Source organism: Talpa europaea, assembly GCF_964194135.1.
Source record: "Talpa europaea genome assembly, chromosome: 11".
NCBI classification, from domain to species: Eukaryota; Metazoa; Chordata; class Mammalia; order Eulipotyphla; family Talpidae; genus Talpa; species Talpa europaea.
The window spans coordinates 3,021,091-3,046,726 of record NC_140078.1 but is presented as its reverse complement, the minus strand read 5'-3'; the positions used below and the strand labels follow the sequence as shown (position 1 = coordinate 3,046,726).

General features: G+C 54.3%; 2 protein-coding genes across 2 annotated transcripts; one reads left to right on the top strand and one right to left on the bottom strand.

Moving 5' to 3' along the window:
• On the top strand, positions 1 to 25,636 carry RTF2 (replication termination factor 2; the record flags this gene model as incomplete). Its single annotated transcript, XM_084247637.1, has 9 exons — positions 1 to 69; positions 2,221 to 2,315; positions 2,989 to 3,082; positions 4,768 to 4,907; positions 6,205 to 6,283; positions 21,319 to 21,432; positions 24,456 to 24,510; positions 24,588 to 24,683; positions 25,336 to 25,636. The coding sequence occupies 9 exons, from the start codon at positions 1 to 3 to the stop codon at positions 25,512 to 25,514; spliced, it is 921 nt and encodes a 306-aa protein (XP_084103763.1). The 3' UTR covers positions 25,515 to 25,636.
• Positions 10,916 to 15,597, bottom strand: LOC311179971 (beta-1,3-galactosyl-O-glycosyl-glycoprotein beta-1,6-N-acetylglucosaminyltransferase 7-like; the record flags this gene model as incomplete). The annotated part of the gene is made up of 3 exons (XM_084247636.1): positions 10,916 to 11,142; positions 13,642 to 13,737; positions 14,631 to 15,597. 3 exons carry the CDS (start codon positions 15,595 to 15,597, stop codon positions 10,916 to 10,918), a joined length of 1,290 nt encoding a protein of 429 aa, XP_084103762.1.

Here is a 25,636-nt window from a genome sequence, read left to right as displayed (position 1 = left end):
ATGGGTTGCGACGGAGGAACAATCCCCAAGAGGCACGAGCTGGTGAAGGGGCCGAAGAAGGTTGAGAAGGTCAGCGACGTGGGCCCGCTGGGGATCGGGGGGGGTCAGGCGGACGCCCCCGGGAGGGAGAGAGTCGGGGAGGGAGGGGGGGCCCCCGGGGCTCCGCGCGCAGCTGCGTTTATCTGCCCTTTTGGGAGCTCTCGGCGCGCACGACGGTGTTAAATTAGGGGCGGTAGCGGGGCCCGGCTCCTGCCACCCCCGGGCACGGGCCTGACGCGGGCCTCTCTGGAGACGCGCGGCGACCCCCGGTGCAGTCTGTCTGCGCCCCCACTTTGCGGACCTGGAGATGGAAGCTCGGCGGGAGAAGGTTGCGGAGCTGGTGGTGGCAGAGCCGGGATCTGACGCCCGTCCGCCCTTAGGAACCCGCACGAGCGCTGTCGTTCAGTAAACAGTGCATCGGCCGACGTCGTTTGCTCTGGGAAGTCTCCCCAAACCCTTCCCAGCCCCTGAGCGCGGGGCCTTCTCTGAGAGGCGATCTCGTGTTCCGAGGACGTGGCTGAGTAACGTCGTCCCCCGCGGGGGGTAAACTGCCGGCAGAGACACCCCCACCCCACCCCCACACCCCCGTCCTCACAACCAGCATGTTTCCTGCCTGGCCCAGTGGGTGTAGTGAACAGAGGACAGGATAGGTCATTCCTCCTCCTCACAAGTCATGGGGCAAATTAATATGTAAGGATTTGACGCTGCTGGGAAGATGGTGAACGTGATCAGCATCACACCGCTGGTAGGTTGTGCGGCCTGGATTCCCATCCAGTTATCCAAGATCTCAAAGTTAACGCCAGAAACTACTTTTCAGTTTTCTACGGTATGTGAAGTACCGCATGCACGGCCAGGCCCTGGAGACTACGCCATATATTCCTGGTTCAGTACCCAGAGAAATCTTTTTAAAAGGTAAACCCCATATAGCCCTCCCGTGTTTCTGTACAGTAAGTAGACGCCTTCATATTCAGAAGACAGTTCCACAAGGCTCTGTGCCACCAGATCCCTTGCCTCTTAGACTTGCTGAGAGTGGCTTTTTAAATGGCCAAAAAGGTGGTAGATCAGGGTCAGGGTGGCCCGACTGTCATGTGGGGCTCCACTGCTGTGGGACTTTTGATTAAAGCTGTTGGAGCTGCCGGATTGGGGCTCTTGGCTCTGAGGAGTGAATAGAGGGACAGCGTAGTGGCATGATGGCTTGGTTCTTGAGCTTGTCCTGGTTTAAATGCTAGAGATGCCGCAGGAGCAGTGAGGTGCCGTAAGAGCCAGTGTCCTGGGTCCTTATCCAGGCTCCTTCATCCGCTTGCCATCTGACCCCCATCGCATAACCTAACCGTTTGGTACCACTCTTTCCCCAACTATACAGATTTAAAAATATTAATTGATAGGATTTTTAGGAGGTTTAGAAGATAATACTTTTAAATACTTTTTTTCCTACTACTTTTAAATACTAAGTCATTAAAAGGCTAGGTCACAGAAACTGCTGAGCACAGTATACTTGTAAGTGGTTGTTCTGCAGAAATTAAATTCAAGGAAATTCTTCTTGATTTTTTTTTTTTTCTTTTCCTGTTTTCTCCAAATTGTGCCATGCTTGTTACATTATTCAAGTTTGGCATTTTAGGAGGGAAAAGAGTGGGGTGTGAAATGGTATTTAAGTGGAAAGCCCATTTGTCAGTTGTGTCTGGAGTCTCGTTACATGGGTCAGGTTTGATGCCTCTAGTGAGCAACTCAGAGCACCCCCTTATGTGAAATGGTGATTTTACAGAGTTCTGTTGTCTTTATGCTGAACTTAAAAAAAAAAAAAAAGCCAACTTCTCTCTATTTACCCTGCTACAACTTTGGGGCCTTTTCCATTGGTAGAACCTGTGTTCTAGGTTGCTTGTGTTTTTCTGGATCGCCTCCCTCCCTCGCTGTTAAGACACCAGTATTAATATTCATATGAAGCTTGCATAAGCAATTCACTGCTTTGATGTAAACTGTTTCTTTGTACACATCACGGTTAAAGGGGCCTTGGTGTGACATAATATCGATCATTGATGACTTTGTGAATCCCAGTTTCATGTGTTACTGCCTTCAAGGAACAAAAGTCATCACAGTTTGGTATTACTGAATGAGTCTTTATATGTACTGCTGTGGACATAGGACTTTTAGAGGTAAAAATTGAAGGGATTTTTCTTTTCTTAGGTTGACAAAGATGCTGAATTAGTGGCCCAGTGGAACTACTGTACTCTCAGTCAAGAAATATTAAGGCGGCCTATAGTTGCCTGTGAACTGGGCAGGTAAGGTTTCTTTCCTTCTTCAAGATGAGTTTTTATTAGATGACTTTAAAAATCATTTTAAAAGTCAATTTTAATGTGTAAATGCAGTTCTTGGGGCCTCAAATGTGATTTTGCTCTGGCAGATTTGTGAAGCCCAGGTCATGGTTCCCTGTCTCCGAACTGCTTCTGCGCTTTACCTATTAGGTTTGGTTAATCCTTGTCTTGAAAACTCAGGGGTCAATAGGAGCTAAGTTATAAACACAAAGGCATGAAGGAGCCAGGTGGGGCACAGTAGGTAATTGGGGGTGCTGGGCACCAGATGACTGGATAGCTAGTGTTTCCTCTAAAGGGATAGCTTGCTACAAAGTAGCAAGTTCAAGAGTGTAGCCCAGGTGTTTCCAGATCTTCTGATTTTCTTTTTCACAAGAAAAGTTGACATTGTGTACTTTTATATTAAGTTACCCAATTTTAAAAATCCAGGTCATGTTTAGTCCTCAGACTACCAGTTAGCAACCCTTGATTTACATTAGTTTCTGAAAATAGTTGAGGCAGGACTAAATTTACTTTTCCATGATGTAGGGCATTTCTGTTACCAGACGTTTGTGACTGTGGATCATATGCAATTTAGTTTCCTGTTTTGTCTGAAGCTTGCTTGTTGCCAGAGTGTTTGGACTAACCCTTATTTTTATTGCAGACTTTACAACAAAGACGCTGTGATTGAGTTTCTCCTGGACAAATCTCCTGAAAAGGCTCTTGGGAAGGCAACATCCCACATTAAAAGCATTAAGGTAAGACAGGTGATTCTCAAGTGTCCCAGGGGTCTCAGGAGTTAATAGAACTCATGTGCATGACAGACTAAGAGCAGCAGCTTGGGATTCCAGTCCAGTTAGCCCCCTAAGAGAGGTGTGATCTGGGACGTGTCACTAAAGCAAGCAGAAGTTCCCATGCCTGCACCACGAATCTCTCACAATTCCATGTGTGTAAAAGGGGTTGGAAAATGTGCTGTGTAGGTGTTGGGAGGCATTTTTTATTTGATTTTTGATTTGGAAGATACTTGCATCGAATTAGAGTTTTGTAGATAGGTTGCTATGAAGTCAGTGTGGTTATCTCTACTGTTTAGAAGTTCTGATGGGCACTACATGCTCATTTGTAAAAGTAGAAGAACAAGTTTTTTAGTGTCGGAAGTTTGTTGAGAGGACGAAGTCTTTCAAATCTAGTCCATGGAAAAAATCAGGAGTGAAGGATTTGAGAACCATCCAGCTTGTCACACTCGTTCTCTGCCAAGGTGCCTGCCATGACGACCAGTGAGGCCATTTAGCTAGTCAGCAAGGGCCTCACCCCAGCACCTTTGACCCGGACTTTGGGTTTTTTCCTTTTCTCTTTCTTCTTGCATTTTTGATTATTGAGCTTTTTGTTTGAATTCTGGGGATGATTAGGATGCAGATTATGTTCATTTCAGGTAAGTTAGTGACTCTGACATGTAGCTAATGGCCATGCTGTAGAAATACCCAGGCTGATTCTTGTCATTTTTCCTCTGGGGGGGGGGGGGGGTGAGAATTCATTCCTAAGAAACCCACGATGATATGATTATCTGAACCTCCAAAACGTAATTGTCCTGGAAATTAATTCCTGCAGCTCTCTACTTAAAACATAATATACAATGTATGTGGTGAAACTTCATTTTAATGGCAAAAAATCCACAAAACTTCCAAGAAATTGGAACTGTAAAGTCAGAAGGATTCAAATAAAACAGTGCAAAGGTACAGGAATATCATGATAGCAATTAACAGTCCACGGATACTCTGAGCAGATAACCGGAGCCCCATGCGGGAGAGGAGGGGGGCCTTTCCCTTCCAGGTGCAGGGCTGCTGTCCAGGGTGTTGAAATCAGATTAGCAGCATTAAATACAAGGAAATGCCTCCAACTCCAAAGGAGGGCTGTTGAGTCAAACTTGCAAAGCTGAATTTTTGAAAACCTGAGTGGCTGAATTTGGAATAGGCCATTTTCTTTGGCTAATGTCCTGCCAAGGACTCCTGAGAACATGACCTCACAGAGTTGTCCATCTCAGAGATGTAGGACAAGCTCAGGGAAGAGTACCCGGCAGGGGACGGGTATGCTCCTTTCTGGAGGAATCTGAGACAGAATTCCTTTTTAGTGGAGTCATTTGTCATATTGGAAGCTACTTTTCCTTAAATCACAAAATATTTATAAAATGGAAAATAGCTAATTCATTTGCTGGTCAGTAAATTTTTTAAATTTTGTCTTCTGTCACAATTCCTGGTCTGATTTTATATCCATGTTGATGCTAATTTTATATATCCATGTCAAGAATGGCCAAAGGAAGGTAGGAGGAAGAAGAGAGTTGGATGGAAAAGGCACTAGAATAACAATTTCTCTGGTGATTCGGGTTATTAAAAGGGAAGATGATACATTTATCAAACGAACTTCTCAAAATATTGACGCTTTTTCACAGAACGTGACAGAACTGAGGCTTTCCGATAATCCCGCCTGGGAAGGGGATAAAGGAAACACAAAAGGGGACAAGCACGATGACCTCCAGCGGGCCCGGTTCATCTGTCCCGTGGTGGGCTTGGAGATGAACGGGCGACACAGGTCAGTCCCAGCCTTGGGCCCGTGCTACAGAGTCCAGCCCAGCCCATAGGCGCTGTGCAGGGGTCTGTTACTGTTAGTAGCACGGACTTGTTAATGTCATGCCCCCCGTGACGCAGTCACTCTTCATTCCCTGCCCCAGCCGCCGGAGCCCCCCAGTCCACTTTCTGTCTCTGTGCGTTACCTGTTCCGGGTGTTTCATATAAATAGAATCACACCCTGTGTGACCTTCATGTCTGGGTTCCCACTTCTTTGTAAGAAAACCATGGTTCCCCTGCCCCCTCCCAAAAGAAGAACTTTGCAGAAACAAGGTGAACTCCGGGGTCTTGAGTCAGGGCGGCCTGGGGCCTGCTGCTCCCTTGTGGCTTCCCCTGGTTTTCCTTTTCATGTGCTGGTTAAATCTCTTCCCCTTTTGCTCTTCCCAGTGGCTTGAGCTTTGCCTGGCTTTTGACCTCGCCCTCCTGCTATTCATAGGACCTCCACACTAGAAAATGGATTTGGCATGTGATACATGTGTGACGTCGTATGATAAAGACTCAAACATACAAAAGAATTACTAGGCTAACAAAAACGCTAAGCCTTTGTTGAAAGACAAAAAAGTTCCCTAAATTACTACTAATTAGTAAGCATCCTTAAAGCAGAAACTGGGTAGGGGAATGTCTTCCACCATTCTTAAAGAACTTAGTACAGAACCTTCCCTCTGCCCACCCGTGCCTATGCAGGTGCCTCTTTTCGCTGCATGGTGCTGAACGCCCACCACCTGCAGCTGTCGCCAGCCAGCGCCGTTCCCCTTGGCCTCCCAGCAGGCACCCCCCACTCCCTTTCATGATGGCCCCACATGTGGGACGCTGTAGGTCGGCGTGCATGTAACAGTGGAGGGTCCGCGTCTTACATAGGTTTGGCCATTTGTTTTGTGAGCTGCGTGTGAATGTCCTTTGCCCACTTTTCTATCATGTTCTGGTTGCTTTTTATGAACTCTTTGACTATTCATGACTCTAAGTCACATATATTTTAAGTGTCTTCCTCCTTGAATTCCTAATCTGACTTCCAACTTTTTGCGTGTGGTTCTTTTAAATGTATGTATTTTTATAAGAGAGACTTTATTCCAGAGATTACTGAAAGGGAAGGGGATGAACGTCTTTGTGGCTTACCTGTCTGCGTATCTGTTGATTTGTTGTGGACATACATTTTTCTCTCTGTGGCTCTTCACCTTGGAGTCAGCTGAAGCAATGTTAAAGGATAATGTGGTCAATGAGTGTTACATGCTTCAGCCTATCTCCAATCTGGGTTATTTCCCCAGGTTTTGCTTCCTGCGATGCTGCGGCTGCGTGTTTTCTGAACGAGCCTTGAAAGAGATCAAAGCGGAAGTCTGTCACACGGTGAGTGGCTGACACACATCATCTGTCCCCTCTTGGCGCCTGAGGAAATCCGATGTCTCGGGGACCCTCCCTCCCTTGTTGCATCTCACATCCCTGCGTGTCTCCTGAGTGCGGCCTAGTTAGCTGCTGCTCTGCTCGAGACCCTCCCTGGCTCCTCCTTGCTGTGCTTCCCAGGACAAGCTGCTTCTCTCGTGCGCCTTTGTTCCTTGACCCTGACCTGCCAGCCTGCCAGCCTTGCTTCCCCATGAGCCTTGGTTCCGGGGCCGTTGCTACTTCTGCAACCCCGGCTTCACAGCCCCGGCCCTGTCCCCCTGGGCACCTTGTTATTCCCACTCCACACCCCAGAACGATTGGTCTGTGTATTGGTTTCCCCACTGGACCACGAGCTTTTTATTTCTATTCTTTCCATAAGACTTAATTTTTTGAGAGCAGTTTTACTTTCACTGCAAAAATGAGAGAAAGTACAGAGATTTCCCATTTTCTGTCTGCCCCCACCTCCCCACACGTGGCCTTCCCCAGGGTCAGCGCCTCCCCGTGATACGTTCGTTAAAGTTGACAAACCTGTGTCAACACATCATTGTCATCCAAAGGCCAGAGTTTATGTTTTGTTCACTCTTGGTGCTGCATGTTCTGTGGATTTGGATACATAGTGATTGTCACAGTATCCCACAGAATATTTTCACTGCCCTAAAAACCATCTGTGCTCTGAGTCTGCAGCGCCGTCACGTGCCATCAGCACATGCTCACATGCGTGAGCGAATAACACGCTGTCAGAGCTACCTGCTCGGTTCACGCAAGGGAAGCACTGAAGGCTCTGTCGCCCCAACGTGTGTGCGGCCTTCCGCTGGCCCTTGTGTGGCCTGGAATTTACTTTAGAGTCGCAGGTGCCAGCAGCTTGTGGCTGTTCTCACCGGTGTTAACTCTTCTGGGGTCTCGTCAGGCTTCCCGTGCTTTTCTCCCTGTGGCAAATGACTCTCAGGCCACCCTGAACCACTGTTAGGGGCTGGCCCCTGTGCCTGGCTATGCGGGGTGGGAGAGCGTGGTGGGGAGGTGCCCATCAGCGTTGGTGGCAGAAATGAGGAGCAGGTCCCTGCAGGAGCCCCGATGCCTTTGCAGCAACAAGTGCTCTGCGCGCATGAACGTGCAGACCTGGGCGGGGCAGACTGAGAGGAGGGGCTGACAGAGCCTCGGTTTTCGTGGCAGGCGTGGAAAAGGAGCCCGTGTGAGCAGCCTCCAGTGGTGATGGTGTGGGTCCCAGCGCAGCACGGAGGCAGCGTTTAGGTGTTAGGCACAAAAGCAGGCACGCCACGAAGCCTGCTGGGACATAGAAATGTGCGATAAATACAAAAGCTGAACAAAACCTGTAACAACAGAAACCACATGACCCCAGTCACTGGTTCCCAAGCCAGGCTGCATGCTTGAGCCTCCACAGTGATTTGTTAGGGTTCCGTGCTCTGTCTCAGACCTGCTAAACGGAAGCTTGGGGTAGGTTTCAAGTTTCACAGTAGCCACTCTCATTGAAGTGCTCCCAGAACAGTTCTGATGGGCAGCCAGGCTTGGGGGCTGCCCTGAAGAATCTCAGCATCTCAGGGAGGGTACGCCGTGGTCCTGGTCCTGGCTGATGTCCTGGCCACCACCTGACACACATGCAGCGGGCAGAGGACCCTGCTCAGAGCCCCCCCCCGGGGCAGCCAGTTGGGTTTTATGGAAATGCAGCCTTGTAAGGGTACTTAGGAAATTCACTGGTGCTGGTAAACTCTTGAAAGTTTGTACCTCGAGCATTTCCAGAGAAGAGAAGGGAGCACAAAGAGGGGCATTAAGGGATGGGGGCCTGGCACCCCCATCTCCTGGGGGCTCGGTGACTCCTGGGGTAAGATAGGAACCTGCTGTACTTCAGGAGGAGCTCGGGGAGCGTGTTTTCTTCAAAATAAATCCAGTGCTGGAAGAGACCGAGCACTTGTCACTGATCCCTCTCCATGAAGGCCTCTGCCTGGACTGCTGGAGCCCTCGGTTGACTTGAGCTGCCCTTTCAGTCACCACAGCTGGGGGACTTAATGGAAATGTGTTACCTCACAGCTCAGAGCCCAGATGCCCAAAACCTAGGGCTTGGGAGTTGGCAGAGTTGTCCATCTTCCAGGCCTGTGGGGGAGGCCCTGGTCCAGCCCTCCCTCCCTGGCTGTAATGTCCCTTCTCCCCATGTCTCTTCGTGTTGTCTTTTGTGAGATCCGTCTGGGTTCCGATTTCCTCCCGCTGTGAGGACACTGGTCATGTTGGGTGTGACCCCCCCCCCCAGGTGGCATCTGAATGAACTCATCTGCAGTGACCTGATTCCAGAGCAGGTCCCGGTCTGCTGCTGGGTTAGGGCTTCAGCAAGGGAGTTAGGGGGTGGTAGGCGCGAGGACACCATTCAGACAGCAGCACTGCACAGTTTGGGGCATCATATTGCAGGGACGGTCGCGCCGCTCGGGTGTGGGAGGCAGCCACACGCACGCGCCGGTGCTGAGGGCCTGGGGGACGTCGGCTTTGCCTCACGCAACAGTGTCAGCTTGGGAATCTCACTTCCCCCCTCTGGGTGTCAGGTTCTAATATGTCAAATGAGGGAATTATAGTAAATGCTTAGACTCCTTTTAAACTCAGGTTTACAAACGAAGACATTTTAAAAGTAAATAAATAACAAACCTGCGTGCTGTTACCAGTGTCTTCTAACGTGGAGTTTCTAAACTGTGGTGATACTTAGCCGATGCAGCAAGGCTGGCCAGTGGCTTTAACAAGCAGCTCCGGAATTCCAGGGCCTGACACTGTGGACAGCCCCGCCTGGTAGTTCCCCAGGGAACTCCTGGACTCGGGCCAGACTGGGGCTCCAGCCGCCTGGGGCTCGACCCTCTGGTCCTGGGGTATGGCCCTTATACCCATTGGGTCGGCTGCTGGGGAGACAGCGGGAGCGTCTAGCTGGGGAGGCTTTGACAGGCCTGGACTTGGTGCTCATCCCCTGTGTCCCGTCCGGTTGACCAGAACTCTGCATGGCCACACCTGACGGGAGGGAGCCTGGGGAGGGGGCCTGGGGAGCGTAGCGTAGCTGCCTGCCCCGGAAGGCGACAAGCTCAGGCCTTCTGCCATCATAAAGAGTGATAGGGCAGTTTCAGGAGCCAGGGGCTTTGTGAACACTCAAATGAAGGGAGATAAGCCACAGTGTCAACATCTAAAGCAAATATTGTCATTTTTCAGGTACTGGCTTACATTTAGAGAAGTTTGCTGCTGAGAAAGTAGTGTCAGGGCGGTATTCGGGGCACGCGTGCCCCCTGCTCTCACCCTTAGCCCCGCCTGCACTTGCCTTTCATCTCAGAGAGGAGAGTCAAGGACTGGAGTCCTGGTTCTGCGTTCAGAAGCTCAGGTGTGCACACTTGAGCTCTGTAAACAGGGTCCAGAGAGATGCAGTTGCTAGGCTTGTGTTTGTTTGCAGCCTAAACAAATCACCAACCCAAAATCCATGGTATTCCCCGTTGTGTTCGTCCCTCGTAATCAGAAGAAACACCTTGGAGTAATTACAGGTGGCAGACTGAAGGGCGTGCTTGGTACCCAGAGCCCGGGCCGCAGTCCTACGGCATCGGCATTGCCTGGCAGGTTTCAGTGTTGATTTTTTTTAAATGCAGGCTCTTGGGCCCCTCCCCAACCTGTGGGGTCGAATCTGCAAGCTACAGGGCCCCCAGGGGCTTTCATGCACACTCGTGTTTGAGCAGCACTGGCGCAGCGTTAGAGGTTCGGATCTCGATGTCAGCATCTGACTTGCCAGCCTTCTGCCCGAGTGGTGCGTGAGCTGGGCAGGGGTGTTCAAGTCAAACGTAACGGACGATGCCTGCTCAGAGCTGCAGGGGCCGGGCGCGAGGGGTGGGCAGAGTTGGGCAGAGGTCTCCTCAGAAGCAGTCTTTGAATTCTGCTTTTCCGGCTCTGAGGTCTCCTGCCCACTTTACGGTCTTTGGGAATAGCAAACCCGGGGAGCCCGCCTTAAACTGTGACAGGTGAAGTCAAGATTCACTTAGTCGTGCCGGATTTACTTCAAGTTCCCCCACACCCCCTGAAGTGCTGGTTGGCGTTGCACCGCATGGGATGTCAGCCACACTGCAGCACCACCGAAACCTGTAGCAACCCTTGAAGAAGTTGTTTCAATTCAGAGTCACTTCATTTTATCCGAAGAGAATGACCTCTCCTGTGTCTTTCTGGATGGCCAGAACAACCTTACATAGTTCCCAGCCAAAGGGGGCTGTTTCTGATGAGCGGGTGTTCGTTTGCTCCGGGAGTGTGTTCTTTGTTAGAGTCTCAGACACAATAGTATCCCCAAAACTGGAGGTGCCCTTCCTCTAGCTTGAACCTGGATTGAAGCTCTTGGAGAGTTTTGATTTCCACCAGGTGTTCCCTGAGGCAGTTGGCCTGAAGGGCCTCCTGTGTTGCCAGCAGTCGCTGGAGCGCTTTCCCCCACGAGTCCTTTCTCAGAGCCGCCGCTGTGGCCAGTGATCACGCCCTGTCACTCGCCTGTTTCTGAATTCATTTCGGACTAACCCGCTTCTCTGGCCGAGTGGGCCCTGGTCTCCGGTTGAGCAGTGCTAGCCAGGAGGAAGCAAGCCCCGCGTCCCTCGCTCAGCGGCTTAGCTTCATGTCAAAGTGCCCCTCCTGGTCGAAGCGCCAGTGCGGCTCCACGGGCACCTCCGCGGCCCGCAGCACCCGCAGCCGGTGCCGCCGCTCCAAGCAGGTGACCACCAGCGGGTCGGTGGAGGCCTCGAATTGGTTGGCAAACAACGAAGGGGAGCGAATGATCCACGGCAGGTCTCCTGGGCCGTACACACAGCTGTCCTGGACGTAGTGACCTGCAAGACCAAACACAGAACTTAGCCGCCTGCGTCCTGGCCGGTGACCTCCACCCAGAGGAGCAAAGCTGCGCCTTCGGGTGTCACCTGTGGGCCTCTGCTGCCTTGGGCTCAGATTCCACTGTGACCTGTGTGGCTACCGGGCCAGGGCTTCTTTGTATGCAAAATTTGGAATTTAAGATAGAAAAGGAAGTTCCCGTTCTCAAGGGCCGTGATCTCAGAGGTTCATGTCTACCTCAGGTGAAGTTGTGGGAGTGGAGTGCCGATTGGAGACGAGCCTCCGCTACCTGCTCACACCCAAGTTCTGAGCTGTTGTTTTAGTTCCTGAGCTTTGAGGGGCCGACCTTGAATCTGAATAGGTCCCAAGAATTGTGTTGATTTTAGTCAGTCACTGCCCCTGTCCTTTATCAGGTTTGCAGTGAGTGTTTGCTGTGCACAGAAGTAACTGATCTGGGAGGGCCTGTGAGGATCCGGTGCTGATGGGTCCTACTAGAACAACTCAGTAACGCGCTTCACGGGCCTGACTCTGTGGGTTTTCCTGCTCCCTTGTAGTCTCTCTACCACCCAACAGATGGTTTCTCTTGTCACCGTCTATGCACAGCATTGGGCGCTCAGCTTGTGGGGGAGCAGAGGCACTGGCCTCTTTGGAGGACCTCGCTCTCCCCTCGCCCCTGCTCTCTCTACGCCCCAGCCTGGTAGTCCTCTTCAAGCCTTACCTTGAGGAAATAGTGTTATTAATCAAGGGGAGGGTGGGACCCCATCCTCAAGAGTCCAGTGTTTCTAAGACTAAACCGATCAGAAGGAGCCTCTCTCCGTGGAGCAGACAGGACAGGGCAGGACCCCCAGGTGGCACGCGTGCAAATGGCCACTGTTGTCACAGCTGACATTTTTTTAACTGTCACATTCCCTGTGCAGTGTGACAGCAGAATTGTCTCAACCAGATTAGGTGGTAAATACGAAGACAGCTCTGGCGAGAGAACCAGCTGTGCCTGGACTGGGGCTGGACAGGTCTGTCGTTGCCTGCGTGTGGGCTGGACTAGAGGGAACAGAGTTTCAGACTTGTGTTGATGTGGTCTTGGTGATTAGAGATAGGCCACCTCACTGTTGCCGATAAAGACGGGTGGCTGTCGCCCTGCGTGCAGCGCTGGGCCGCAAGCCCACCCTGCAGAGTGGCAGCTCTGCCACGCCCTGTGCCACTTCCTGTGACTTGAGTGACCTCACTTCTCTGAGCCTGGAGTTCCTCTGGGGTCTGAGGTGTGAATAGTAATAATCTCTTCCTGAGAAGCATCAAGAGGACTGACTGCAGGCCAGAGCTGGGGCTCCCCAAGGGGTCCCAGCAGCCCCTGATGCAGTGCTCAGCCCGAGCTGAGTGCCCGCTGTTTGCGGACCCAGGTGTGGCCCTGGCCTGCCTCCTAGTCGGGCAGCTTGTACACCGAACCAGCAATGGCAAGAACTTTCTGGAGTGTTTGCTTGGAGGGAATGGTATTTTGAAGATTACAATGACCAGGTTTTTCCACCCTGTGGGAATGTCTGTTCCCACGCTCAAAACCCTGCATCTTCTCTTTACTGTCGAGAGGCCCATAAAGGCCAGGCAAGGCCCATTTTCCTTCCCATGGGTGCTTCTAGAACCTTTGCGGCCTTGCTGGACTCATTTCTTCATCCATTTAGTCTCCCCTCAACCATAAGCTCCTCTCAAGCAGCCAGGATTTCAGGGCAATGAAGTCAGACTTGGGCTTGCTGCCCCCCCCCCCCCCACGCCGTGGCCCTGTTGGCCAGCTGGGCCAGAAGGCAGAGGTTGCACGTAATTGAGTGGGCTAAATTAATCTGTGGCTGCAAGACTGGGTGAAAAGCTGTTCAAAACACACAGACCATTCCTAGTGGGTTGCAGCAACTAAACCTGTAATAACTTTTCTTCAGTTCTTTGAAGGGGCCCGGCCCACAGGCAGAGCAGACGGGAGCCCCATCGCACCAGAGCAGCACAGCAGATTCTGAAGGGCCAGAGAGTAACAGTTTTTGGCTTTGTGGTCAGTTCTGCCCTTCTTTGTCATAACCAGTAAGTCAGTGGGCATGTTTGTGCCCAGTGCAGCTTTATTCTTAGAAACAGGCTCCCCGCAGGCGGTAGCAGCTGCCTACTGTGTGTGTGCACCTGCGCGCTCACGTCTCTGTTGTGAGAGACCCACGGAGGTGGCTCGTTTTAAATAAATATTTGAATTTGAATTTGAACACTTGGAGCAGGTGGGAAAAGCCCGGCAGTGCGTGGATTTTTATGTGAAAACTAGAGGCTTCAGCCCTGCCGTGTGTTCCCTGGTGAAGGTCTACCCGCTGCTGCTTGCAGTCTGTGCGCGCGTCTGTGTGGCTCTCACACCGGCATGTAAAAGGTGATCCCCATACTCATCTCCGACCCCAGAGAACGGTCCCCGAGATCTCCCGTCTTCCCCACCGCTGTCAGGCAGCCGTTGTGTGGCTTTGTGCCGCCCAAGACTTGGCGTCTGTTTTTACCTTTGCATCCACTGTGGCCCCTGCCCTCCTCGTTTCTCCACTTAACGGCTCGCACGTCGCCTTCCCAGCTGGCGTGGGGTGTGGCTCCCGGAGCGTCTAGGGAGGAAGCAAGAGCACCCCTTGTGAGCCCAGCTTCTGCCCAGTTCTTACAGGACAAGCTCTGCGCTGCCCTCTCTGTCTGCTGCCCCGTCACGAGCAAGCTGGACAGCGCAGCCTCCCTGTTCCACTTTCGGTCTGTCCTCCTCTGACTGGAGACGAGACTGTGCTGGTGGAGGTGGGGCCGGCCCGGCACTCGCCTCTCCAGCTTTGTGCTGAGACTTCACCTCTCACCCCTGTCTTACACAGTGCTTCAGTGATCAGATCAGATCTGACTGTAACTGTTGGGATTGTTTGCAACAGAAACACAAATCTGAGGTGATTTGAAAATAGGATTTCTAGGGGATGTGACGGATTATAAAGAGCTCCTAACCGATTTCTGCTGGATTGTCTGTACTGCTGTCTGGGCTGATGAGCTTAGCCGTTCACACGTGAAGCCTCCTTCCTGCTGGGAGCCATCAGCCTTATACAGAGAGACGTCTGCTTACAGGCCGCCCCAGGTCTCCCTCTGCCACCTGAAGCATCATGGCCACCTCAAGACATTTACTCGAGGGCCTCACGCAGTACCCGGCCCTGTCTGCCACCAGTACTGTCTATTGAGTAAGAACTTCCCGAAGATCTGTGCCTAGAATTTTCAAAAGGCTCAGTCTGGGGAGACGCAAGTGCTATGTCCCTTTCTGGAGAGAGCACGGAAGCAGCAGCTGGGCTCGAGGACGGGCGTGCTCTCTGCCAGCACCAGACCCCTGAGTCAAAGACTTCCCTCTGTACGCCCCAAAAGGAAGGTCTTGCAAAACTGCCCATACCGTGTCAGTGATAGGGAGACTCCGGTTAAGAATCAGCAACTGTTGTTGCCTCTGATCTGAGCAGACGCCTGGATTCCCGCCTCGTCTTACCTTTTAGTCGGTTCAGTGTCACCCAGTAGTGGCGCTCTGGGCTGCGGAGGCCTGCAGACCACTGAAGCATGTCTTTTGCGCGGGTGTCAGTCAGTACGAACTCCACAAATTTCCTCGTTAGTACATAGTAAGCGCTCCCAAAATAAATGGTCAAGTTATGGGGCGGCTCTTTGAGTATTTGATTTGGCAGAACATGGATGCTGGCTTCGGGGGGCGGTTCGGGGGCGCCGTGACTGGTCGTGGACTTGTTGTTGGGTGGCTGGATGATCCCAGGGGTGATGTTTTTATCATTCCATTTGCTTCTGATGTAGTGTATGATTTCTTTGTTGGTTTTGATGGGGAAGTCCTGTCCGCAGAGGTTAATGACGTAGCCCCATGGGCGTGCGGAGTGGACCAGCTCTCTCATGCAGCTGAGGTCTGCCTGGAGGCGTGTCGAGCCGCTAGAAGCCACCTTCTCACTCTGGGGCGAAATGAAAATATTCTCGAAGCAGTTGACCAGGGTTTGCACCGCGGTCTTATGCTTCTTTGGGGCCTTCTCGTCGACGTGAATGCAGTAAACGTTTTGAGGCGCATAAATGGCTCTGAGAAGCTGCACGAACACGGCCAGCTCCTTGTGGAAGGTGATGATGTAGGCCAGGGAGAAGTTGCCCTCCTCTGCAGACAGGGGCCTGGTGATGAAGCGCAGCCCCCGGGAGATCCTGGAGCAGTTTCCCGGCGTGTGCAAATGAGCGCGTATTTCAGACCCCTGGGGGTTTTTACAAAATTTTGCAACCTGGGGGGCTGCCTCTTTCCCTTCAAACAGAGCTGAACACAGCTCATCCGGATAATAGCCACATTCCACCACCCGTGGGTAAGCGGGTGCCTCCTTGGGCTCCTCGGGACTCGGGCTCCTCAGACAGAGGAAAACGATGACGCCCACGGCCGTGCACACTAGGAGCCCCGGCCTCACGGTGCGCAGCGGGCTCATGCTCCAGGCCCCCCGCGCCTCCTCGCCAGCCTCCTCGCTACAGCGCTTGGAGATGCTTCCCCTGACGTCTCCTAAAAGAACAACAGACAGAATTTAGGGTGCTGCACCTCCCGCGCCCCCCAGCAGTCAGGGTGCAGACACATACTTATGATTTGGTCGGTGGTAGGTGCTTCTGTACCTGGGAGACCTGCTCCCTAAACTCATCCCGTGCCTCTTTTCACCACTCCTCACCCCCATCTCCACCCCGCCCCTTCTAGCAGTCACCCACTTGTTCTGGATCAGTCGGCAGCACCGATGGTCTGATGGGGAATCGGGCTGCGTGCGCCCCCTTCGCCTGAGGGCCAGGAGCCCCGCGCACCCCAGCTGTTGCACTGCTGCTAGGTGGTCTTCGCAGCCGAGCGGTGGCTCAGGTGGACGTGCCACCACTGTCCATCGGCTCATCTGGCCGCGGAGATGGCCATGGTTTCCGGTGTCGGGATGTTACTGGAAACAGGTGCTTCCACAAGCACCTGTGCTCAGGTGTCTGGGAGCTGTGAGTGTGACTGGGCCTGCGTGGCGTCGTTTCACTTCTCAGGCAGCTGCAGGCTCTTCTCCAGAGCGCCTGTGCCGTCTCCGTCCCTGGCCCTGGGCCTCGCCACGGCTGGGGCGGGCAGGTTCTGAGATCTGAACCCCCAGCAGGAGTGGCAGTGAGTCCCCGGCTTCACTTGGCGTTTGCCTGGTGACTGAGGGTGCCGGGCCTGTTGTCATGTTTTATTGCCCTTATCTTGACAGCCAGGGAGAAACTGCAAATATTTGTTTTGGACATAGATACTGCCCTGTTCTGCATGATTCCGAGTTCATTTAATGCCATTATTTTGCCACGTGTTGTAAGAATGAAACTTTCCAATAAAGAGAGCAGCAAGTTAAGTACGTGAGACTTCCACTGGTTGGAATGAGCTTATGAATCGGTTTTTAAAACAATTTCCAAAGCCTGCTGGTTTCTGACCGTTGTTTACCCCGACTCAACACTGGCCCCGCCGCCCTCCACGTCAGAGTGCGCAAGTTCCCGGCCAGACAGCGCCTCGAGTTGTCCTTATGCTCTTCGACTTAGAGCCGGTAACAGCTGTGCTGCCAGCTTGTGGATGGAGGGAGTGGCGCGTGTGTTCTGCGGAGTTTCTTTCCGCCCACCGCGTCACAAAGGTGAGAAGCAGCCGTTGCGCAGGCTCCGGGCCTGCACTGGCCACTGGCCCCAGGACGTGGCTGATCGCCCTGGACAGAAGGCGCCTCCACGTTAGAGACAGCTGTCCAGACGAAGGGTGCTTTTCACACGCGCCGGGCCATTGCACAAATGCACTTCATACCCGACCTGACAAATCCACAAACCTGTCTCCTACGAACAGAAATTCAGGAAGAGGAAAATGCCTCCTTGAAATGAAAATGAAGCTTTTCACTACTTGTCTTTTAGGAATTTTGATGAAAGGTAAAGCGGCTCCACTTTGTACCCCATTTTGTTCCATTTTGTCCAGTATTGTAGCAGGGGGCTGGGAGGGTTTTCTGTTTCTTGTCTTGGTTTTCACTTTTAAGTTCATGGCCAAAGTAAAACACTCTGGTGCCACCACAGAAAGGTCAGCGGCACGTCACTGACAGTGTGGGCTGTCCCTGGCCCCACTCCTAGAAGTATCTCTCCTGGGCCTTCTATAATTTAAGAAATTTCTAGTTCCTCCATATCTGCGGCCTTGCTGTACCATGTCATTAAAATCTATAGTATACAGTAAAACTGGTAGCTTCCCCACAGAGAATATATTGTTTAAGATTTGGTTGACTGAAGACATACCATCTCCAAGAGATCCTGGAGACTCTCTGAGTAGAAATACTTACCAAAGTTACGGTTACGATGAGGGGTGTTTTCCTTGTTTGTAGTGCTGGAAGCCACCCAATAACAAGTGAGTTCCCATTACAGTTCTCAGAATGGAATTGTTTTACACTCTATATTTTCATCCTTGCGTAAAATACGCCAAAGGAGTTGTTTTAAGGTATTATTGTCATGGCTACTGTCCTACTTAGTGGAGCTGGTGAGTTTGTTTTTCATTATCCTTCTGTCCTCTCTCTGCGCACTGCAGGCCTTACAGCCAGGACCCAAGTCAGCAACCCCCACCCCTACCCCACCCCCCACACACACTCCGTAACACAGGGGAGCAGGTAGCCTCACCCCGGGGTGGCCACTTTGAATTTGTTAGCATAGGATTTAATGGGCATATATTTTAATATAGAGTTTTAATTTATACTAACATTAGCATATTAGAATATTATTTGTTTTAGGGCATTAACATTAGTTTGACCAGATTAAACAATATATTTAACCCAAAGAAACTTTTTCAGTTCTTTAAAAAAAAAAAACAGGGGCAGCGTGATGGCATTTAACTTTTGGGGGCCCCCACTCTGCTGTGGCCTGAGGTAGTGGCTTTGCATCGGAGCCGCTATGTTGGAGTCATTTGGGGCAATAATGGAGCCTCCCTGAGTCTGTTTCTGGAGTGCAGGAGGTGGTGATAGTACTTGCCTCCCAGGGACAGTTTCCCCTGCGCCTGGCTGGGAGGTGCCCAGTGCTGAGGAGGGGTCGGGCCTTCGTGTTGGTGCCTGCCGGCTTCTGGTAGCGCAGCCCCCGGCCCAAGGCCCGGTGCGGCCCCCGTGGACTGCTCGTCCTGGAAAATCCCGAGCAGTGAAAAGTTTGTTTCTCGTTTTTGTTGCCTCTGCGTGCAGAGTGACGTCCAGAGCACCCTAACAGTTGGCAGTGCTTTACTGTGTGTGCTTTAAAAATTAGGCTGTTTTTTAATTCAAAGACTGCCGACTGCCCACGGACACAGGCCTCCCCGAAGACGATTGTCCCCAGAACGCGCGCACGTCCCTCCAGCCATGCCCACCCACGGCGGGGAGCCCCGCTCCGGGAGCCTCCCAAACCACAGGAGAGAGGCCGCTTTTATCACTGGCACAAAACAAGAACTGAGGATTTGGACGCGGCCTTGAGGTTGACTCAAGTAAGAAAATGAGAACCATGCACCTGGGAGGGGAGAGCTTACACTGTACAAAAATGGAGAATGACGTAAACTATAGATAAGATAAAATTTTTAAAAAAAGAAAATGAGAACCATTTGTGAGAGAAAACCATGCCTGCCGCCTGTGCGCGTGAAAACAATGACGGACCCGCCGTCGCTGCTGGCTGGGACCCGCGGGGAGTAGACGCGCCCGCCTGCAGCCCCGTACCTGGTCAGCGCCTCTGCCGTCAGCGGCTCCTCTCCCGTGACTCCCGGGACTCCCTCGCGCCAGGAACTAGGCCGCTCGGCAGGTTTTGCTGCCTTTTCACTCCACACCCCTGTGGGCTGGAGGCCAGCAGCGGCTGCCGGAGCTCCACGCGTGTCCGTGCAGGACAGAGAAGCTCGTGGGGAGTTTCTCGTGTTCTCGAGTGAAGCCTTGGCAGTCGTTGTCAGGTTTTTTAGATGGTTTTAAAAATAGGAGGCAAAACTTGACCCTTTTTCATTGAAGGGACAAGTCAGTCATTTTAAAATCCTGTTTGCTTCCCTGAAGAGCTCTCATAGCCCTCAGCCCGGCCGGCCGCAGGACTGGTCTTGGGGAGGCAGGGACCAGGCTCCCGGGGTGCCCCTGGCTCCGCCCAGGGCGAGGCTGTGCGGGCACCGCGGAGGTGGAGCTCTGCGCCTTGGCTAATGACTCCCCCGGGGAACACTGCACCCCCGTCCTGCCCTTCTCTGGTCTGTAAGGTCTTGCGCTTGCTGGTGCTCCCCTGAGGTTTGCCACAGACAGGTCTGTGAAGAAATGTGAAGCCCACAGATCGCAGCCCCAGGCTGTGGAGACAGACTCCCCTACAGCGCACTGCCTGCTGGCCAGGCCAGCACAGCTTTCTCCACCTGCTCCTGGCGACTCGGGGGAAGTGCTGGTGCACCGGCCGCAGCCCGTCGCCAGAGGCTGGCTTCGCCGGCTTGCTTTGACTAGTCTGCTCTGTCAGAGCAGGGCTGCGGCCTTTCAGGAGCGAGACCTGGCGTGTTTTCTGTTTGCCTGGACATGTTCAGAGGCTGTCAGTCTCAGAGGGACTGAGCTCATGTAGCAGGCATCAGGAAAGGCAAGGCCCTGGGGCGTGACAGGCCACCTTGCCGGCCCCGACAGTCGTGTCCCTCGATCCCGGTGTTTAGAAATTGTCCCGTGGGTGCCAAGAACAGCACCGCCTGGTCCCTTCAGAAAGATGCGTCCCTCGGGCATGAGGACTGGTGCTGGATTCCCCAACGGGGTCGCTTTCGCCCGCGTGTGATTTCCCCCTTGCTGAGCTTGAGGGAGTAAGATCCTGGAGGAGCTGGGGACAGGGTTCACCCAGGGTCCCAATGTTGCTGGACCAGCTCCTCACATGATCAGAAACCCTGCGGAGGAGCAGCCCCCCGTGAGGTGCAGCAGCGGCAGCAGCAGCGTGCACACAGTGGGGCTCTGGTGCTTCTTGGGGCCAGGGGGAGCAGGCTTCTTCGCCCTCACAGATTAGCCTCGGCTTCCCCACAGTTGTGTGGTGTGAAGGGTGCTCTGCCTGGCGTGGGGCCGTGAAGTCACACACCGTGGGGAGCTCCTGGGCTTTGCCGCTTCATCCCCTACCGAGGGGCCGTCCGGGGACTGTGGAGAGAGAGCGCCGGAGGAGCGGGGGCAGGCAGTGGGAGCACGTGGACTCCCAGCTCCCCACATACTCAGGAGGGTTATTTACGCCATCGCCCTGGCCCGAACCCCACTGGGCCTCATCTACCACCGGATTCTGGTCTTGAAGTTTCTTTTCATTCCCTCTCTGAGGAGGCGACCCCCAAGGGAAGGTTCTACCATGTGGGACTGACCCCTGGGCCTCCTCCCAAAGAGTCTGTTTCTCCTGTAGGCCTCCTCCTCCTGTTGTGATGGGGAAACAGGCTCCCTTTTCCCTATCCCCCATCTTGGCCTCCCCTGTCCCCCGCGTTGGCTCATGTGTTCGGCAGTGGGACCCTGGAGGACCCACAGGTCTTCCAGGGCCAAGCACAGCAGCGCTGCCCTGCTCCAGTCCCCAGCAGGCTGCTCCCCAGGGACCCTGCAGGTCAGCCCAGGAAAGGCTGAGCTGCGGACTGTGCCTCCAGACCGTCCTTCCCCTTTCCTGCTGGGATTGAGCCTTTTGCTCTTTTGGCTCATCTCCCTGAACTCTAGAACTGTGGTTCTCAAAGCAAGGTTCCCCTGGCAGCATCTGCATCCCCCAGAAAACACTAGAAATGCAACTGATTGGGTCCTGCCCTAGAACTCCTGAATCCAAGATTCTGATGCAAAGTGCGCTGGAAAACCTCTGGTCTGTCTCTGAGGCCTGCTCAGCGGTGACTGCTCAGTAGAGACTGCTGATAATTCCTTCAGCAAATGTTTGCCGGATGCCCACCTGCACTGGGGTCTTGGCCTGGGTCCCTTCTCCTGCACCCCTAGAGGTCAGATCCAGTGGGGAAGCCCCCTCCCCTCCAAGGTCAGGAACGGGTGGGAGGAGGACCCAGACCCTTTCCGGGAGAGCAGCGTCAGGCCCGCCGTGCTGGCTCAGGTCTGTCCAGGCGTCAGACTCAGGACTGGCCATGCCAAGAGGCAGGCAGGAAAATGGGCATTTCCCCCGAGCTTGGGGAGATTGGCTGGCCCAAGAGTGATGGTCGGAGGGTGGCCGCCCCCTGCGTGGTGAGAAACCAGTCCCCTCTCTCCCTCCAGTGTGGGGCTGCCTTCCAGGAGGATGACGTCATCGTGCTCAACGGCACCAAGGAGGACATGGAAGCGCTGAAGGGCAGGATGGAGGAGAGGAGGCTGAGAGCGAGGCTGGGCAAGGTAAGCGAGTCGTCGGGGGGGACGCTCCCCATGCGTTCAGCATCAGGTTTGTAGGAGAAGAATCCCAAACTCGGCTAGTACGGACAGCTCAGACACGGCTTCAGAGACAGTGAGGCTGAACGAGGGTCCACCCTGTGCTAAGGCTGAACGAGGGTCCACCCTGCGCTAAGGTGGGGCTGGGGCCTCACCGGGAGAGCGGGGCCTCGGACAAAGACCAGCTGCCCTGTGAGATGTTTGCCCTGCCCGAGAGAGGGTCTCTCCAGAGGAGGGTATTTCTGGTAGCAGCCCCAGTGGGGTCAGACCCCCAATATTCATGCTTCTAGGTGGTGAAGGGGCAGTAACAGTTCTTGGGGGCCTGCTCGCCACTGACCTTGAGTTGATCTGGTCCTCGGGCCTATGTGCACGTCCTGGGCAGTCAGTCCACAAGTTGTTGCATCTGTGCCTCGGCGCCCAGGGTCCTGATGGAAGTCAGGGCTGCCTGCAGACCACCCACCGCCTCCCTGGCAGCTGCTTGGGGTTGCAGTGATGGGGGCACTTGTTTTCGCCTGGAAGGGTCAGGGCTCAGCCACAGGGCAGCCTGTTCTTTCTCACTCAGCTGCAGCTGCTGCAGCTGTGCAGTGGGGAGACTCACACTCCTGCGCGGGGCAGCGGCTGCAGAGATCAGCCTGCTTGGAAGCGCCCACGCTGGGCGTCCAGAACTTGTAAAGCAAGGGAAAGCAGAACCTCCCGCCGGGCCTGGACATGACCACCCCTCCCCTAGGCCTGCTGGAACCCCTCCCGGGGAGTCTGGTTCTGAGGGGCCAGGAGGGTGGGAGGGAGGACGAGCAGCAGAGTTGCTGCAGCCTCGTGAGCTCACAGTTCTGTGTTGACAGACATCTGTGCCAGATTGGTGCTTTTTTTTTCAAGTTAGGTTTGGGGCACATGAAGAATCTGGTCAGAACTGAGGAGAGGGCCTCCCCGGTGGCGCAGCGTTTGAGCGCTGGCTTGCAAAGCTGCCGCAGCCTCTGCAGCGCAGGTTCAATCCCCGGCCGCCGGGCGAGGGTCCCACATGGCGCGCAGACCTCTCCTGCCGCCCGCTGCTCCCCTCAGCAGTGTACTTCGGTCCTTCTGCCTGCTCTGCTCCCCGCTCCGGCTCTGGTGAATTCTCTCACCCTCCCGTGCTTCTGACTGTACCCAGTGCTTGTATAAATAGAGAAAATCTTTAAAAGAAAAAAACAAACTGAGGAGAGAAGCAGGGGTGCACCGCGGGCGAGAGCCTGTCACACCCACAGTGACTGACACTCAGCCTCCCCGGGCTGGCTTGACTCTCATGGGAGCAGAGAAGGGCGCGCTGGGAGTTTGCCCGGGATTGGTACATAGAAAGCCGAGGCTCGAGTGTGGCCGCGGTGTTCCTGTGTGTGCGTCCAGAGCCCCGGAGCCGCCGGTCCACACACGTGTCCTCCTTACATGAGTTTACAGGGGTGGGGACTGAGATCAATGGTTGTCAGGAGCGAGGAACCCTGTCATCCTGGTTTCTCCTGGAGGTGCTATTCAGTGTCCCGCTTTCCCCACTCTTGAAACCCTTTGTGAACAGCTTTATGGCGCCACAGCTCGCATACCATCCAGTCAGAAAGTCACGCACTAGCTGTGTTCTGTGAAGTGTTGAAAGGGCCTCCGGCCGCGTCAGATGCGTGCAGGCCAGTGAGAGCTCATTCCGCAGGGGGCTCTGCACGACTGCGTCCACCGGCCCGTGCGCAGGCAGGAAGATGGCTTGAGAGATTTTTGAGCGAGCACAGCCTGGAGGAGGCCTGCTTGTTCTTCGCCGCGCCCAACCACCCAGCTCAGTTTTTGAGGCACAGAAGGGAGCGGCGGCCGCGCTCCCCAGCAAGCACCGTCACCGCGGGACAGCTTTTCTGCTCGTCCCAGGCTCCCTGCCAGGTTGTTCAAAACCCAGTGGAGCTCAGGGGCCCTCTCCCCGGAGCTTGTGGGAATGCCGCTTAGCTACTGCTGCCAGGGCACCAAAATATTTCCCAAATATGCTCACAGCTGGAAGCAGGGCACTGCGCTTCCTCTCTGAGCTCCCGGTGCTGGGCTTTCCCGATAATCAGCCGGGCACGCAGGCTGTGGAGACCCTGTGTTCTGGGTTATTTTATTGAAGGATTTACCCTTGTGCTCGCGCGTGCATGCGCTTGTGTGTGTGAGTGTGTGTGAGTGTGTGAGAGAAAGGAGCAGGGATTTTTTCTGCTTTGTGCAAGCATTATAAACCACATTGAGTGTATTTATTACAAGTTCGTCCATGGCCAGAGACAGGCCTTTTTTTCCTGTTCCTAGCGGTGGGAACCTTCGGGAGGACGCGCTGCTTGTCTTCAGCGCCACCTTTTGGATCCCTAGGGAGATGGCACTTTCTAAGTAAATTTCTCTGAATGGTCTTTTCTGCACCTGACTCGCTGCTAGCGCAGCTGGACGCTGCTCCCACTCTGAGATGGCTGTTTGATTAAGTGTTTGCTGACCGATATTATCACTAGGAGCGGCAGAATTTTAGTGCCTAGAAACTTAACAAGGGCACCCGGAGCTCAGGAAATTGGGCAAAGCGCTCTTCATGTCAAGCCTCCAGGCCCCCGTAGCTAAATAAACAGCAGCAGAGCAGCTGGACACATGGAGCGACGGGGGTGGGTGAGGCTCAGCGCAGGTAGGTGCTGCCGCCTTCCCGTGCCTGCGCCACGCCTGTGCCCCTCCCTGTTCTTTGGGGTGCGTCGCTCCCCGCTGACGGTGACTTAGCGCTCAAATCTGTCGTCTTCATTTGAAATTTTTGAGCATGTGGTTTTTGGAACCTAAATACAAAACTAAGCTGGTCTCCACAGATAGGTTCTGTGTGAGGAAAAACCTGTCATTAGAAACCCCCGCGGGGGCCCGAGGGGTGCTGGGAGGAGAATGTGGGCCAGCGTCCCCCTCAGCACCTGCCTGGCCACTGCATCAGCAGTCAGGGGGCCTGGCCAGGGGCAGCCGCCTGGCGCTGACTACACGTCGTCCTCTCTCTTTTACAGAAAACAAAGAAGCCCAAGGTGGCAGAGTCGGTCTCAAAAGCAGACGTGAGTGAAGGTGAGGTGCTAACAGGGCGCCGCGTCCCGAGGGAGTCCTTGCCTGGCTTTGGTTTGCTGACATTGTTCCTTGTACAGAATCCCCAGGACCATCCAAACCTAAGCCCGGGAAGCCTGAAGAAGCCAGCCTTGATTCTAGAGAGAAGAAGGTCAACTCGGCTCCCAAAAACTCAGGTGGGTCCCAGTGAGCGGGCGGGAGGCCTTGAGGAAGCTGGATTCCAGAAAACCAAGCCATCCTGAGTCACGTCTCTGAAGAGTTCATGGAGCGTGTGTGGGGGTGGGGCTGAGAGAAGCGGTACCCCCACAGCAAGGGCCCCCCAGTATGCAAAGGGTCTGGGCGCTAACGCTGATGGTTCGGTTTCCTCTGGACCAGGCCCTTGGTGTCCAGGGACCTGGACTCAGACCTGCCGTAGACTGGTCAGGCCTTTCCAGACTCCCTATCTGGAAGGTGAAGGAAATAGTGTTTATTTCACAAAAAGGAAAACACCCCCATGGGGTGTGCGTCTTGGGCTGTGACCAGCGGATTCCGGGCCCCCCTGAGCACACAGTGGCCCCTGCCTGGGTAGGGGTAGGGACCCTCGCCGGCCTCCCGGTGCCTCCCTCTCCGCCGGGGAGCAGGCGCCGCGTCCCGGGGGCCGGGCAGAGCACGCCGGCGCTGCTGTGCGTTCAGGCGCTCTGCGGGCTTGGGGTGGGGACGCGTGTCCACACTCACGCCCAGGGGAGGAGACTGCCTGGGTCGGCAGTTGTGCTTCCGGCCCCTTTCGCGAATGTGAACGCGGAGTGACCGCTGCTTCCACCTTTAAGGCCTTGGCTTCCCTTTTTGCAGCAACCGGCGGGAGCACTTCTGGAAAAGCTGGGAAGCCGCCGTGTGGAGCCCCAAAGAGGGGCATCGCCGACAGCGAGGAGTCCGAAGCCTACAAGTCCCTCTTCACGACTCACAGCTCCGCCAAGCGCTCCAAGGAGGAGTCGGCCCACTGGGTCACCCACACGTCCTACTGCTTCTGAGGCCCGTGTGGCCGCGGCCCTCTGGGGGCTTCTCCCTGGCGCCCCGCAGGGTGCCGCAAGCCTCCTCCCGGCCGCGGAGCCCCGGGCTCGCTCCGCCACGAGGCGGGTGGTGACCGGCCAGG